Source organism: Triturus cristatus, chromosome 1_1, assembly GCF_964204655.1.
Source record: "Triturus cristatus chromosome 1_1, aTriCri1.1, whole genome shotgun sequence".
Taxonomy (NCBI): Eukaryota; Metazoa; Chordata; class Amphibia; order Caudata; family Salamandridae; genus Triturus; species Triturus cristatus.
This window is the reverse complement of record NC_140579.1, coordinates 1,202,266,275-1,202,283,854: the sequence shown is the minus strand read 5'-3', so window position 1 is coordinate 1,202,283,854 and position 17,580 is coordinate 1,202,266,275. Positions and strand designations below refer to the sequence as shown.

The following is a 17,580-nucleotide window of genomic DNA, read 5'->3' as shown; positions in this document are numbered from 1 at the left end:
CAGCCTCCTGCTCAGCGCGAGTTTACATTAAAAACAATAAAACATATGCAATTTTAAAATGCATAGTACATTTAAACGTATCCATATTTTCTAGTTACAGTTCTAAATTCACAAATAATTCCTTCTATGTCTACAGCTGTCTCAGGCGTTTTTACTCCGTAAAAGGGACAAATGTCTCAGATCCCTTCAAACCCTGAATACATATTTTGTAGCTTTTTCATAAGGTTCAAGTTTAAGTTAATTGGAGGTCTGGTATGTGGAATATGTGAGGAGGTAGAAATGGTAATATCTAGTGTGATATGGGAGGGAAGGGGATGACTTACATTCAACATTTGTAATTAGAGTAAAGCATAGTTGAGATTTAAGAGGGTGAAGTGTCCGCTGTCCCGTGGATGGAAGGTCAGAAGGCAGTAATAGCAAGCATTTGCAATGCAATAGGTCTCGCATTGACGAGAGTTTAAGCTATTGGCAATGCAATAGCTTAAATTCTTGCAAATGCGAGACCTATTGCATCACTAGTGTCCATGTGGTGCTTTCACATTCATGAAGGCCATGCCCCTTTCTTTAGTCAAGCTGCGTCAAATGAAAGAAGCGTGGCCGACATTAAAATGAAACCACGGAGTGGGGGCTTAGACCAAAAAAAAAGCAGATTTTTTGGGGGGGTAAAAGCACCCATGCTGCGCTTTCACTTTAATGTTGGCTGCGCACCTTTCTTTAGACTCCGCTTGTCTAAAGAAAGGCGCGCAGCCTTCATGAATGTAAAAGCGCCGCATGGGTGCTAGTAAACAAAAAAAATAAGTATAAAAATAAATAAGTGTGGCCGCTAGACTTAAAACAGACCACGCTTCTAAATAAATAGATAAAAAATTGCCTGCATGCCCACCAATAGTACATACAATAAAAGCAGGCGGCGTGCTGCGAGTTAGTGGGTGGAATAATGCTCACAGACAAGATAAAGCAGACTCTGTAACAAGACAAGTAAAAGGTCCAGTCGTTATGGGAGGTAACAAATGCAGACAAGGCAGTACCAAGAAGTGACTAACAAGCATAATAATGAATCGCAAGAGAGCGTTTAAGACAATGACACAAGCCAATTAAAAATATGGGCAGAGAGTGGCCGGAGCGTCAAGTCCATACTCCACTAATGCATGCCTCGCGGCAACACATGCACTGCCCAGGCTCGACCTAAAAATGATTACTGCACAGACAACATTGAGAACTGACAAGCCCGTTCAAACAATTCCGCAGCAGAAACTTCCAATTTGCAAATCAGGCTGCAAAAAAAACGTGCCAAGTTTGAAAATATTTGGAATGTGTCCACGATAATAAGAACGTCCTAGGACAGAGAGCAATGAGGAGAAAGAGAAAGAAAGCTACATGAATAGAGGGAAACCGAAAGAGAAAAAAAGACAGACACATTCAAAGTCGGAGAAAGAGAAGGGATGGTTAGACAGACAGCAAGCAGCAGAGAGAAAAGTCAGGGGGAGTGAGAGAGGAAAGTTTAAAAGAAAGGGAGGGATAGAGAAAGACAAAAGGAGAGAGACACAGGAGAAAGAGACATGTAAAGAGACACAGAATGCCAGGAAGAGAGGCAGAAAGACAGTAGTACCATCACTTCTCAGAATGGCTGATCTATTTGTGAACAGGATTTTCTTGCCTTTATTCGGACTTTACAATCACTTCAGGACAGCTGCCCCTTTCATGGGATTGAAACTATTGGAAATGGCACCAAGAGGCACACCAAAACATCTAAGCAAAAATATGCCTTATAACCAGGGCACTAGAATTGTGCAATTCTGCAGCTTAGTCTTTTTTCACATAATTATGAATTTGCTGCATTTGCCACATAATCTGTCATCTGCTGCTTAATCTGAAGATTAACAAAAAAATAGATTCTAGCTCAACAGATCAAAAATTACTAAAAATGTGGTGACATGTTCAACAAAGTTTAACTTGTCATCTTTCAGTTGCAGCTTTATGTAGTTGGTTGTTAAACTGGTCCTAACAGGGTGTAATCTTTGCAAAGTCACCATACCATATGTCAAAGTTACAAAATCATGAAGTAATACTATCAAAAAATGTGCTGAATGTTGCATAATTTGCCTTTTCCTACTGCATAATTTTGTCAACCTGTGCAGCATAATTTAGTGTGCCCGTCTAATAATTCCAGTACTTCCCAACAAAGTTCATCACACATATACATCCACTATAATGAGTTAGACAGAACACTTCATTTACATCCCAGACAGCTCAGATATGCCATATTGTCTAGTGTGAGGTGACTTCCATGTAGAGCAGGCATATCACACAAAACATCAACACGCACACGATAGAGCATGCCTCTTCAATAAACCTCTGTTAGGTCCTAAATGATCAACTTTACGATTGCAAAACAACACTGTGGTTGAGTACAGGCTGATGAGATGCCTGCGTAATTTGATTTGCATGTCAAAGTCTAAATGGCTGGCATTGCTGTGTTCCTCTTTAGTTATTTTGAAATGTATGAATAACTATCATTATTGTCTTGTGAAAAGCTATCATGTTTTGAACATTGTTTTGGGACAGGGGATATCTCGGATGGATACCTGTATATACACAGGGTTTCCAAAGTAACACCGATTTTTCCTCTCAAGCACGAAATTCACATAAATCACAAAAAAACATTCAGCCTACCAGCACAAGCAGTGCTTCCTTTTGATATTTGTAATTCTTTTGGACTATTTTTTTGTTCATTTCTTATTTGTGCTAAATAATTCGAAAGAAAAAGCTACACAAAGTATGCACCCACACTCAAAATGCTTGTGAGTTACCTGTACAATGTTTCACAGAACTCAGAAGAAAAGGCTAAGCAATGTACTTGTTTACAAAATGCTTGCGTGTTACCGGCTCCTACAAAATTCTCACGCATAAAGTACGCAAGTGCGGAAGAGTAACAAGTGCAGGAAACTAACAGAATGCCACAGACCTTGGTGAGATTGTATACCATTTTTCATTAAACTGGATCTAATGTAACTTGAAACTGTAAAATGTTATCACTCTGATGAGGGGCGTAGTAATTTGAGTTGGATGCACCTAAATCAGGGTGTTGCTTGCAAAGTGTTGATGCATGCTGCTAGAAATTGGGTTTCTGGTTGGCAGAGGGATGCACCCTGTCTAGTCCGGGTAAGCCGGATACACACCCAAAATTAACCTGTGCTCATCCTCTGGTAGCTTGCCGCAGAGAAGTCAGGCTAAACTTGTAAAGTTTGTGCAACACTTAATACAGTAATGCAGAGAAAATACAACACAAACATAATCCACACCAAGATAGAATAATAGACCGTAATTTAATGGGGAAAAAAGACCAAAAAGACAAACATTCAATAAGTAGAACTGAAGTTATGAATTTTTAAAGAATATCTTGAAATACAGTGTTAAGAAACGTAAAGTGCCAAACTGGGGATATTTGGTTGCGCTGGACCAGGTCAAGTCGGAAAAGTCAGGCCAACCGCGATGGAGTGTGGGACGGCTACAGAAGACAGGCAGGCCCATCTGAAACCAGTACCTTCATGGAGGGAGCATGGACATCGAGGAGCAAGGTGCGCGGAGCGGTCAGAGGTGATGCCAGGGATCCATTGAATTGTAGGTGATGCGTCAGTTCCGAGTGATGCAGTTCGGGGTTGCATCAGCAGTGAACCCCTGGCAATGAAGGCAATGCATCATCGTTGTGTTGGCACGGTGGTGTCCTCAAAGTGGTGATGCATCGATGTCGAAAAGAATGAGCCGGGTCCGACCGACGCAAAGTCAGCAATGCATGGATTTTTGCAGAAACAGGTTAAAAAAATCCACTTACCCACTTTCATGGACCCAGGACTGGATTGACACCACTTGGCAAGGCAGGACTTACAGCTGGAAGAGTCCAGAGGCTGTAGCAGGGTTTAATCAAGTCTTTAATGTCCCTGAGCCTTCAGAAGAGGAGGCAAGCCAGCAAGCCCTTGGAGTACCTTAGCTCTGGGGATGTAGAGATGCAGGGCCAGCCCTTTCTACTACCAGGCAAGGAGGGTAGCAGAGCGGGGACAGTAAAGCAGGATACCAGCAGAGTGACAGTCCTTTCAGCAGCACAGCAGTCCTTCTTGGCAGAGTGTTCTCAGGTCCGGAAGTGTACTGTGTTGGTGGTGGGTGGAAGTCACATGTTTTGGATTTGACAAAGCAGAAGAAACATGAAGAAAAAAAAAAAAGAATCCGGCCTTTTGGCTTCAGTTCGAAGGATAGGCATAGTGACAAAACATGATAAGAGAACAACTCTGGTCTGCATTCATGAAAAACAGCCTTGAACGGCTACATGGCAAACACTCTTAAATCCATGGTACAGCCTCAAAGTAGCAGAGTCCTTGTCTGAAACATGTATATATTTATACAAGCAGCTACAGTGCTAACCCGTACTGTTTGGTAGCTACTTGTATGTGTACTTTTACCTTTTTGAATCAGACCCACAATTTGCCCCCCCTATTTACAGTCATCAGGCGAAGCATCATGTTTTCTCTAGCGGAACCTCACCGGGTTTCACTGGGAGGCAACCTCCGACCAACTGCCGTATGTGAAGCTGGCTGTCTATTTAAGTACCTGAGGCAATTTGCTCCATTTATGGTAGATGTGCGGACACCGTTTTTTCCTGTATGGAACTACCAGGAAAAGCCTAGGGATCTAATCCGGAAAAAATAAACCCCATACAACAGGAAAAAACGAACAGGGTGTTAGGCCCATTAGTTTTTTGCTTTTCAAAAACAAACTCCAGCTTTTGGAGTTTGTTTCAGAAAACAACATTTTGCTAGGGGAAAGTTCCACCTGCAGGTCTTTGTTCAGCTCCAATTACTGATCTGAGCTCAACTGCACCCACCTCAGACTGGCATCCATATACCCAGCTCAGACTGCAGACCTGTTCCCAGCTGAAGCTGAAGGCCTATGCTCAGCCCAGACTATAATCCTGTGCACAGTTCAAACTGCAAGCCTGTCCCAGCTCAGTCTGAAAACCTGCGCTCAGCTCAGACAGCAAGCCTGTCCCCAGCTGTGACTACAGGTCTGTGCCTATCTTTCAACTCTGAGTTCACGTCTGTGCCCAGCTCAGGCTTCAGGCCTGTTCTCACTCAGTCTTCAGACGTATGACCAGCTCAGATTTCATGCTTGTGCCCAGCTCCGACCATAGGTCTGTAGCCAGCTGAGAAGGCGTTCTAGTGCCCACTTCAGATTGGCATCCCTGAGCTCAGCCTAGACTGCAAGCGTTTGACTGTGGAAATCTAAGGTTGAAACTCTGCACCCACTTCAGGAATCAAAAGCATTTTTTAAATGTTTGATGAATTCTTTTATCTGTTTTAGTGTGAGGACCAGTCAAATCTGCAGGCGCAGAATATAAAATGGAAATGAAGACTGACCCGACTACTTCTACCTTGCATGTGATAACTGAGAGCTCAATTGTGGGATTGGACAACACTGGCTCCTTCCCAATTACAAGGGTCACAGGGTCACATCAGAGACAGACTGGCCTATAAGGCAATCAGGAAGTGCTTGATGGGCTCTAATGGATCAGTGTGTGGTCTGGTTTTTTTTAGCAGTTTTGGGCCATTTTTTACTGTTGATGTCCCTGATATTAACACATTTTAACTATATGCTTCGCTACTGTGGACCACATTTATTTTGGTGCCGGGCTTATTTTTTGGCCCATTCTGAACCTGGGTCGCATTTAACTAAATGCACCCTTATTTCTGCTTTTCTGAATGGAATTATGAGCTAAGAGCAGGGCCACTGAAATTATTCAATTCCACAGCAGCAGCTTTTTTCACATAATTATGAATATGCAAAATTTGCCATATAATCCACCCCCAGCTGCATACTCTGTAGAATTTAACAAAAACAATTTGTTTGAGCTCAACTGGATAAAAGTTCAAAATTCACCCAGACAGTATTGCCATATGTAAAAATGACAAAATAATGAAGTAATAGTGTCAAAAATGATACTGCCTAATATGGCTTTTCTTACCACATAGTTTAGTCAAACTGGCCACATAATTTGGTGCTCCTTGGCCACTGCTAAGAAACATGGTCGTTACCGGAACAGTGGCATAATCAATGTGGCATAATCAATGTGACATGATCCTCAGTGCAAAGAAGGAAATGTTCCTCCTGACTGCGGTTTGAATTGAGAAATACAGCAATAATCAGGGTTCAACGAGCCCTTCAGACCTCTTGGACCTGGTACAATTGCACCTGTGGCAGCAATGGAAGCTACGCCCCTGTACCCGAAATAACGTTATCCAAGAGTAGTTGCTCTGAGTTCTTTTCTTAGCAATCTAGGGCTTCTAGCCCTAAATTTCTAGTCAGAAAAGCTAAACTATTAGGGCCTCATTTATGAGAATTGACGCATCGCTGTGTGAAAGCAGCGATGCGTCACTTCTCAGTACGCCCTCCTTGCGACATGGATGCGTCATATTTACTGTACGACGTATCATGTCGCAAGGAGTTACAGATACATCAGTATTTCTGACGTATCTGTAGGCGCAAAAGTGACGCATTGCTGGAGTGTGTCACAAACGTGAAGCAACTCCAGCAATGTGTCCTTTCACCTGCGTCAGTCTTACGCCTGCTGTGGGGCAGGCATAAAATATTGACGCATTTGCACCCTAGAAGTGGCGCAGTGAAATCTCGTAGATTTCACTGCGTCACTTCTATGAGGCTTACTTACGTGGGAACGCCCACCCTGCATATATTATACCCGACGCAGGTATAATGTAGCGCAGGGGTTTACAAAGTGACGCATCTAAACGTAAATAGAGCGCAACAGGAGGCATAAATAAGGCCCTAAGTTTCTTAATTGAAGGAATAAAGCCAGGGTATGATAGCTATTACTCTTTGCAAGCCCAGTAATTGTCCACTTAATTTGATTTTGTGGAAGTAGAAGCTTGCTGCAGCCCAGTGCCAAGAAATCCTACATGCCTCAGTTGCGGGAATATCCTTAAAGCAAGGCCAGACATTTTACGGCTGCAATTCATATTACAGTAAAAGCGCAAGCACATCCAATCCAGTTCAAAGTGTATGTTTTTCAGAATCACCTCTCATAGGAATGCAAGCAGAGATTTAATAGGAATATGCTACTTACCAGTATGCATCTGTTCTTGGCATGTAGAGCTGCAGATCTACACACTTTTGCATAGATCGCCATCTGGTGTTGGACCCGGATGTTTGCAGTTTGTTTTTCCTCTTGGAAAGTCTTTGGGAGTCACGAGGTTGGTGACTCCTCCCTTGGTCCGTACTGCGCATGGGCTTCGGCTCCATCCTCAGATTGTTTTTCGCCAACAGGGAAAGATGGAGCGTAGTAAAAATAGTGAAGAAACCCATGTGTGTTGTATCTAAATAAGATAGACTGGAACAGATACAGGTAGCCGGGGAGGCGGGTGGGCGGGTGTAGATCTGCAGCTCTACATGCCAAGAACAGATGCATACTGGTAAGTAGCATATTCCGTTCGAGGCATATGAGCTGCAGATTACACACTTTTGCATAGACTATATAGCAGTTCCCAACCCTAGCGGCGACCACCGGTATCTGTGGCAGTAGTTTGAAAAACTGTTTTTAGTACAGCCTGGCCCACACTAGCTTGTTGTTTGGTTTGCACATCTACACAGTAATGTTTAGTGAAAGTGTGCGGTGTTGACCATGTAGCTGCTTTGCAGATATCATCTAATGGAATCTTCCCTAGAAAAGCCATAGAAGCCCCTATCTTTCGTGTAGAGTGGGCTTTAGGGGGAACAGATAGCGTGCGTTTTGCCTTGTGGTAGCAAATCTGTATGCATTTTACAATCCACCTATCCCTGATTTAGAGATGGGGTTGCCTTTATGTGGTGGAGAGAAAGACAAACAGTTGTTTTGTCTTTCTGAAAGGTTGTGTTCTTTGGATATAGTAAAGTAAGGCCCTTTTATCATCCAGTGTGTGTAGAGCCCTTTCTGCAACAGTTTGAGGTTGCGAGAAAAAAAACGGTAATTCTACCGATTGGTTTAGCTGAAAGGGGGAAATGACTTTGGGTAGGAATTTTGGGTTAGTACAGCGGACAACCTTGTTCGGGTGCATTTGGAGAAAAGGTTCTTGTATAGTAAGTGCTTGTATCTCGCTGACCCTTCTAAGGGAAGTGATGGCTACAAGGAAAGCTGTTTTCCATGTGAGAAATTGCAGTTCACATTTATGCAAAGGTTCGAAAGGCTGTCCCATTAGCCTTGTGAGAACTATATTTAAGTTCCACACAGGTGAGGGTGGTACTCTGGGGGGAATTATTCGTTTGAGGCCTTCCATGAAGGCTTTAATGGCAGGCACTCTGAAAAGTGATAGGTGCTGTCTGTTTTGTTAGTAGGCGGCAGTTGCTGCGAGGTGTAGCCGGATGGATGTATATGCTAGGTTACACCTTTGTAGATTGAGTAAGTAGCATATGATGTGCTGTATAGATACGTCTAGAGCAGTGTTTTCCAAACTGGGGTCCGAGGACCCCCAGGGGTCCGTGGCACATTCCCAGGGGGTCCTCAGCCAGCAATTTTAAAAGCACTGCAAAGTTCTTTGTGAAATTAGCAGTTTGAGCAACTATGAAAGTGTCAAGAAAATGCCAGTGATTAATGTATCTGCTGGAGAGAGATGAGAGTTTTGTCCAGTGGCAGCTTTGACTTATCTAATGTGACACAGAGTTAATATGCCTACTGCAAAGAACGTGTACAACGCATTTTAAAAAACAGTATTTTATGTGCATAGGTCACAGAGATTCTTTCGTCACTGTGCAATTCATAAGGGACATTCGTGATCTAGCAGTGTCCTATAAACTGTCAAAGAGCTGCTTGCAAACTGCATGGTAAAAGTTAGCAACATATGTTTATTCCCAGTCTATCATGCTGCTATGTTCCCACTTCCTGCACATGAACAATTTGGTAATGCTGTTTTGTCACTTCTATGTGTGCTGCCTAATGCAGCACACATGGAAGTTACTAAACGTCATTTTTATTAAAGATTGTTTATGTGCAGGAAGGGTCACCTTCCTGAACATAAACAATCAAAGGTGTTTTGCTTTTTCCGTTGGAAAAAGTAAAAAGGAGGAGAAATAAGGCATTTTTCCTCATTTCGCAAAGTTAAGACCAGGTTTTTCATGGTCTTAATTTGGGTGATGTCTCCTATTTAAGCTGACCTTGTAAATAGAGGGCAGAGTCAAAATCAATGGGTGTTGGAGTGAAACGCCCACTGTAACTCCCACTGCACAACTTTTTCACGCTAAGCATTGCGTGATAGGGGGCCTTATTTACAAGGCAGCTTAAGCCACAATAAGTGGCTTAACGCTGCCTTGTAAATAAGGCGAAGCCCCTATTGCCACAGGAACATCGCTAAAAGTGACGTTCCCATGGCAATAGGGACTTGTAAATATGCCCCTGAAATCCTTAGTAATGAGAGTATTTGTTTTGTGTGCACGTGTTTTTATTTTTTTTTAATTACTGTTTTAATGTTTGAAATTTAAATCCTACAAATTGCTTGGGGGTCCCCGGCTTTCGGTGATGACTCAATGGGGGTCCTCAGGAGTCAAAAGTTTGGGAACCACTGGTCTAGAGGGTTGATTGTGTTATGGCAATAAACAACAAATCTTTTCAACTTTGCCGAGTAGCAGGCTCTAGTAGTAGGGCGCCTAGCTTTTCTGATGACGTTCATACAGTCAGGGGGAAGGTTAAGGTATCCGAATTCTAGGATCTCAGGAGTCAGATCGCAAGGTTGAGCTGAGCTGGGTCCGGGTATCTGATCTCTCCATGGTTCTGGGTTAGGAGGCATGGTGAGAGGTGCAACTTTTGGTGTGGCACTACCGAGAGTTCCAGCAGCGTGGTGTACCACGGTTGTCTGGCCCATGTTGGAGCTTCTAGAATCAGTGTGAGGGAGTGCTGTTGTAGCTTTCGCACCACTACTGAATTAGTGGGAGAGGTGGAAAGGCGTACGCAAATTTGCCTGACCAGTTCATCCATATCGCATTGCCTTTGGACAATGGGTGTGGGTATCTGGCGGCGACGCTTGGGCATTTTTTGTTTTCGTGGGTGGCGAAGAGGTCTATGTGGGGATGCCCCCACATCTGAAAGAACGGGTGAAGAACCTGCGGGTGAAGTTCCCACTCGTGGATCTGCTGCGTCTGTCTGCTGTGCAGATCTGCCATGGTGTTTTGGACTCATGGGACATGTTGGGCTAGGAAAAAGATTTTGTGTGGAATTGCCCATCTCCATATGCTCTGTGCTAGTTGAGAGAGCTGTGGAGAGTGTGTACCGCCTTGTTTTTGAATGTAGTACATGGCCGTCATGTTGTCTGTGCGAATAAGGACTGCCTTGCCTAAAATGTGAGTGTGAAAGGATTTTAGGGCTAGAAAGATAGCCAGTAACTCCACATGGTTGATGTGGAGTAACTTTTGTTGCGGCGTCCATGTGCCCTGCACTGTGAGGTGTAATAGATGAGCTCCCCAGCCGGAGAACGATGCGTCCGTTAGGATTATTTGTGGAACCGGGTCCAGGAACGGTCGACCTCTGGAAAGATTTGTGGTGTTCCACCACTGCAGAGAGCGATGGGTGCGACCATCTACCAACACCAGATCTGTCAGTTGCCCCTGGGCCTGGTTCCATTGGTGCGCTAAGCACTCTTGGAGTGGACGCATCTGGAGTCTTGCATGAGACACTATGAAAATGCAAGAGGCCATCATCCCCATCGGTTACATAAACACTCTTGCTGGGAGAGAGTGTTGAGGTATGAATCTTTGACGCAAAGCCTGAATGCTTGCAATCCTGGCAGGATTGGGGTAGGTTATGGCTTTTGAGGTGTCTATGGTGGCGCCGAGGTATTGCTTTGTGTGGGATGGTATTAGCTGGGACTTTTGGTGGTTCACCGTGAAACCTAGCTGGTGAAGAAGTTGGATTGTAGTGGCGGTGTGATGTACACATTGATTGTAGGACGTGGCTTTTATTAGCCAGTCGTCCAAATATGGGAAGGCGTGAATGGGCTATCTTCTGAGGTGTGCCGCCACTACCGCTAGGCACTTTGTGAATACCCTTGGTGCTGTTGTGACCCCGAATGGGAGCACCTTGAACTGGTAGTGTTGCCCGTCCACTACAAATCTGAGGTACTTTCTGTGGGCATGGTGTACCGGAATGTGAAAGTATGCGTCTTTCAAGTCCAGTGTGGTGAGAAAGTCGTTCTGGGAGAGGAGCGGAAGTACCTGCTGAAGTGTTACCATGTGAAAATGGTCCCTATGTATGTATGTGTTTAGAGGCCGGAGATCTAAGATAGGTCGTAGAGTCTCGTCTCTTTTGGTATCAGAAAATATAGGGAGTAGACCCCTAAATTTTGCTGATTGGCGGGGACTTGTTCTATCGCCTCTTTTTGTAGGAGGGAGATTACCACCTGTTTTAGTAACGTGGAATGTTCTTGTGACATTGGGCGTTGCCTGGGTGGAATGTTGGGAGGGGTCAATTCTAGGCAGTACCCTGAACGAATAATTTGGGTCACCCATTTGTCTGATGTGATGGACTCCCAGACGTGAAGGAAATTTTGTAGTCTGCCCCCGACCGGAGTGGGATGGTCTGGAGGGAGCAGGGGGAAGTCATTGGGTAGGTGGTGTGGCAGAGCGGGCGGTATTTGTTTTGCCTCTGCCTTTGTTATTGCCTCTATAGCCGCCTCTTTGATAACCCCTTGTGAAGGTGGATTGAGCAGGGGATTTGTAGGAAGTGGACGGGCTATCTGAGGAGAAGCCTCTGCCCGTGCCCCGAAAGGAAAAGCGGCGAAAGGAGCGCCTAGGAGGGTGTGACTGTAGGGCTCCCATAGATTGCCATATCTGTGTCTTTCTACATCCTCGAGGGCCTCATCTACCTTTGGACCGAATAGATGTTAATCAAATGGATGATTTAATATGGAGGCTTGTACCTCAGGTTTAAAGCCTGAAACTCTCAGCCAAGCATGGCAACGGAGGAGGACGCTAGTGTTAATGGCCCTGGAGGCTGTGTCTGCTGCGTCTAAGGCACAGCGTATAGAGGTGTTAGTTATGGTCTTACCCTCTTGAATTAATTCATTGGCCCTATTTCTGTATTTTTCTGGGAGATGGTGCATGATGGTTTCTAGTTCATCAGAATGCGCTCTGTCGTATCTGGCCAATAGCGCGAGTGTTGGCGATACGCCATATATTGGCTGCCTGTGACGCAGTGCGCTTTCCTGACGCGTCCAGGAGCTTTGACTCTTTGTCCGGTGGTGGTGCTTCGCCTGACGCCTGGGAATTTGACCTCTTCCGTGCAGTGGATACCACTAGGGAATCCAGTGGCGCTGGCCCTTTGATGTAGGCAGGATCTGTGGGAGCAGCTTTATACTTTCTCTATGCGTGGGTTTAGGACCCTAGCCCTGACTGGGTCTTTAAAAACCTCTGGCCCATGTTTTATTACCCCTTTGAGCATAGGTAATATAGAAGTAGACCTATGTGCGGTATCAAAGGTGTCGAGGAGGTAATCTTCCTCTACCGGGTCAGTGTGTAGCTCTACCCCGTGATAATGTGCCGCCCTCTGAAGTAGGTGGTGAAAACCTAATGAGTCTTCTGGTGGAGATGGCCTGGATGGATAAAGGTCATCTTGTGGGATATCTGGAATGTCTGGATTATTATAATCGTCCCATGGGTCTGGGGATCCTGTAGGGGTGGGGTCTTGTGGCACATCTGCTGGATCGTAGTATGGGTCTCCCTGATCATCATGGTCTGGAGACAGGGTCTGTGAGAAAGTGGCTCTGTATATACTGTTCCCTAATAGGCACAGGGTGTACAGAGTCCACAGTCCCCCAGAGGCTGATAGAGGTCAAAGTTAGGTATGACCTTACTCTCAAAAGTGGTAGCTTGGTCGAGCAGTAAGGCAGTACCAGAGGACAGTGTAAAGCATTTATTGTACACACTCAGTCAGCAAATGGTTTCACACACTCAATAACTGAACTCTAGGCCAATGGTTTGTATATATAAAATATATGCTGGTTTTATTTTTAGAACCACAAAGGGGATAAAAATATACTTTCTCAGAATGAGAAGTTGAATACTTTTGTCTTGAGCAATACATTTTTGTAAACAGTCACAGTTGGTTGCAATAAACAATCCTATTTCCTAAACATAACAATGCATTGAGCTCAATGGTAAATTCAGGTTAGTCGTCATAAATTACTTTTCAGATTATTTTTGGAATTCCAGGTCTGGCTCCTAGATCCAGCCCTGGGTCAGTATTCAGAATCAAGTGATGAAAGTCGACTTAATAACTGTAATGATTTTTAAATAATATTTAGCTATTTCAAAAGTTAGCACTTAAGAAAATATTTCACAAAAAACATTCAATGGATCTCTATGGCAAGAAATTCAAATTGCAGGTAGAGTACTTTATCGTTACTTTAGTAATCCAGGACTGGGGTCCTTATCAAAAGCAGGTAAGTAATTTCGTTTGCAGAAATGGTACGATTTTAAAAGAATATTTCAAATTTGCAAAAATAGACACTTAGAAGAAAATTCACAGAAAAGCAGACAATGGTTTCCTATGGGAGAAAAATGAGTTAGAGGTAAGTATAGTTGTGGACACTTTTCAGAGTCAGGGCTGGGCACCAAGATCCAGCACTGGGAGCTCACCTAGGAGCAGGTGAGTAAATTCGTTTTTGTCACTTGGCTGATTTTTGGTGAATATTTGCAGTTTTGAAAAGTTCACACTTAGAAGATTTTTGAAGAAAAAGCCAGTCAATGTTACCCTATGAGGAAAATGAAGTTAGCGGGTAAGGGTAAGTACTCGACTGGCAGAGTTGAAATTCCGGGTATAGACTCAGGGGTCCCCCAGTGTCAGGTAGGTACAGTTGGTTCACCCTCAGCGGTTTCAGGACGGCCGGGTGCAGAGAGAGTTAGGCCCAATGTTATCCTATGAGGGATAGGGGGGACTTGGTTGGTGGCTGCTGTCTGGCAAGCCACGCGGCTGTGGGAGCTGGGCTCCTGGTCACTTACTCAGGGCAAGTGGGGAAGTAGGTTAGTGTAGAGTGCACTGCCAGGGCCACTCGGCGGCTGGGTGCAGGGTGCTTTTGAGCAGTCGGGCGCTAAATGGAAATCAATGGGAATGTTCCGGTTTGGAAAAAGGCTGCAAGCTCGGGGACGAGGATGCTTCAGGTGCCACCACCACTTCGAGAGGTAAGTTGGGTAGTTGTAGGTTAGGTGGGTACCCCGGGATTGGGCACAGGGGGCCGCAGGGCGCCGGGTGCAGGGGTGCCTTTTGATGTCGGAAATCTTACCCTCTGGTTGATCGCGGTTGGGGTGGCACTCTGTTCTGAGGCTGCAGGCTTCTTCCGGAATGTCGAGGGGGGTCTTTGGGTGCCGGACTCGGGGTCACAGTCGCCGTGGGGTCGTCTTCAGGGTCTTTGTCCACTCCGGCACTGGCCAGGCTTGGCTGGTGCAGAGTGTGTTGGGTCCGCGGTTCCGGGCTGCTGCCAGGGGTTAAAAATAGGTTTCTTTAGTAGAGCCTCTACTCTTGGGAGTCCCAGGGGCTTAGAGCCAAAAGGTAGCCAGGTCCTCCGGGGTTGGGGAGGTTGCTGGCCACGAGAGATGCCGCGCTGGTGCAGGTTCGAGAGTCGACAGGCCGGTAGGGCTGGGGCCAAAGCAGTTGGAGTCTTCTTCTCTTTTTAGCAGCTGCAGGGCAGGTCCTTGTTCTTCTTGCTCTTCTTGTAGTTTTTCTATCTGGAATCTAAGGAAGGAAGGTTCAGGGTGCCCCTAAATACTAGATTTAGGGGCGTTACAGGTAGGTGAAGACCAGGGACCAATGGGTCCTTGTCCTGGGGTGGGTACACCCCCTATCCTGCCTCTCTCCTGTGGGAGGGGGGCAGTAGCCTAATCCTGATAGGGTAGGGCCTCCCATCTTCAAGATGGCGAGAGCCCGGAGATGTGCTTCACCTCGCCTCCCCCACCTGAGGGGTGGGGTGGGCAGGCTGACACATCCCCTGTCCTTGTATGGGGTTTCCGGCCAAGCTTCCCGCCAGAGTGGGGGGTTGCAGTGGCCTGGGGAAACTCCAAATGGCGGCATGCCTTTGAAGCTTCCCTTTGGTCGTCCTGGGGGAGGAGATTTCTCACCTCACCCAGGATGTGCATTGTTGCAGGCCCGGGAGAGCAGGAGCTCTCCCACCCAGGGGTCCAGCAACGTGTCTGCTGTGTGGCAGCCTGGGCAGCCTCAGAGCAGACGTGGATTGTAAGTTAGCTGTAAGGGGGCATCTCTAAGATGCCCTCTGGGGTGCTTAGTACATTAAATTCCATACTGGCATCAGTGTGGGTTCAATGTGCTGAGAAGTTTGATACCAAACTTCCCAGGCTTTAGTGTTGCCATTATGGTGCTGTGGAGCTCGTGTTTGACGAGCTCTCAGCACCATGTACTCTTAAATGACAGCACTGCACTTACAGCGCCCAGGAATGGACCCGGGTACTGTAGGGGCACAGGGCTCCTGCTCCTGCGCCCACACCATAGGCGTAATGCACCCAGCTAGAGGGGTGGCTGACATATGCCTTGGCAGTGTAGGTGATGGGCATGGTACACAGTGATGTGTGCCATGTCGACTTTGTTTTGTCCTGCACCCAGACACTCAGCCTGCAAGGGCAGTGTGTGTGTGTGTGTAAGGGTACAGGGCCTCTAAGGTTGGCACAATGAGTGCTGCAGCCCTTAGAGGCCTTCCCTGGCCACAAGACCCTGGGTACCTAGGGTACCATTTACTAGGGGCTGACATGTGGCTAGGGTTTGCCAATTTGGAGTTTGTGTGGTTTAGGGAAGGAACATAGGCCCTGGGCACCTGATTGGCAGGAACCCAGGGTACACTCAATCAAAGTACATTCAGCAATTTAGCAAAAAGTGGGGGCATACCATGCAAGAAAGATGGCACTTTCTCACAGGGTCGGAGAGCGATGAGGCAGGGGTGGAGAAGGCGGAGGGGGCAGATGTGGAGAGGGTGGAGGAGGTGGGGAAGGCACTCTGAAGGGGGCGGTAGCACAGTCTTTCCTCGGTGGAGGCGGAGCCTGTTTGTCCAAATGTCTCTTTTTAGAAGAAAGTGCCAAATGTCCAGTTTTTGGATCCTTGGTAAGTGTCTTTTGCAAAGGATCCGGTGTAAACAGTTCTTGAGACAATGGCTGTTCGGTCGGCGCCGAAGGTTTCGGGGCCGATGGCTTTTTAGGCTTGTCCGTGCCGTGCTTTTTTGGAGCCTCCGATTTTTTAGTCAGCGCCGAGGCAGGCTTCGGCGCGGGAGTGTCGGTGCCGAGAGCCTTAGGATGTTTGGTCGGTAACGAGAGGCTGGGTTTCGACACCGAGGGCTTTGGTGCGGAGCTTGGTGTCGAGGTAGAGGCCGATCTCTTTTTCGGTGCCGAAGTGTGTTTATCGGCACCGCTGGCAGGCTGGCTCGAGCCCGAGCCGCCGGAAGGCTTATTAGGCTTCTTCACCGGGCCCGAAGGTGGGGTGTTCGAAGCAGTGTCTTTGGTCTTGCCTAGGCCCGGAGGCGAAGGCGTGACCGAAGCCTTTTTGGGAGTCGGCGCAGGAGGGGGTATTTTACTCACGACCCTCTGCGCCGGGCTGATTTCCTCCACATCAGAGTCGTCGGCTTCGGAAGCACTGACGAGGTCCTCTTCGGTGTGCTGCTGTCCCGGAGCTTCAACGTCGTCCCCGAAGATGTCGACTGGAACGGAAGTCGAGGAGTGCGCCATGTTTCGTCTGGCCCTTCGATCTCGAATAGACTTTTTGGATCTGAAAGACTTGCAGGCGGGACAGTCTCGAGCCTCGTGTTCAGGGGAGGGGCAGAGGTTGCACACCTCATGAAGATCGGTGTGGGGGAATTTGGACCCACATCGAGGGCACTTCTTGAATGGAGTTCTTTCCATCAGCCGGGACCGGAGCTTGGATAGGCCCGAAGGCCACCGTCGACGAATGGAATCGAAGGTGTCGAAGAGAAGGTGATTGAGGAGATCAGGATCTGAACAATACCGCGAAGAGCGAGGATTCCGCTTCGATCGTCAAACTGGAAATGTTCGGAACCGGAGCGCGAAGTATTACATCCGAGCCCGATGGCGGAAAAAACAATCTGAGGATGGAGCCGAAGCCCATGCGCAATACGGACCAAGGGAGGAGTCACCAACCTCGTGACTCCCAAAGACTTTCCAAGAGGAAAAACAAACTGCAAACATCCGGGCCCAACACCAGATGGCGATCTATGCAAAAGTGTGTAATCTGCAGCTCATATGCCTCGTACAAATGTTTACAGGTTTGATATAACACGTTTTGTTTTGTTAGATGCGTTCCTAATTATCCTCCCCAAAAAATGCTTTTAGACGATCTTTAAAAGCAATTTCCAAGTCAGTTCTTCAACGTACACATATATGCACCTTCTCACGGACCGAAGAATGCAAACTGTAGCTGTTTTGTTCCTGCATACCCGAGAACATTAGACCCCCAAAGAGAGAAGCTCGAGCTCAATTTAATCCTCGGAGACAGTCCCTTCCCCCTCCTGCTGATATGCAAGGTGAAGGCTCCCATTGAAATTCCAG

At 46.5% G+C, this 17,580-nt stretch overlaps 1 protein-coding gene across 2 annotated transcripts in view; it reads right to left on the bottom strand.

Moving 5' to 3' along the window:
- LOC146871829 (FACT complex subunit SPT16-like) overlaps positions 1-17,580 on the bottom strand; it is a 321,517-nt gene that overhangs the window by 35,527 nt on the left and 268,410 nt on the right. The window contains exon 11 of one of the 2 annotated variants that reach the window (XM_085599781.1): positions 3,842-4,143. The exons of the other annotated variant lie outside the window; for it this stretch is intronic. Within the exon in view, the coding sequence (XP_085455907.1) occupies positions 3,985-4,143 (159 nt within the window). The 3' untranslated portion in view covers positions 3,842-3,984. Of the gene's footprint in view, positions 1-3,841; positions 4,144-17,580 lie in introns of those variants that run through there. 2 annotated transcript variants of the gene reach the window in all.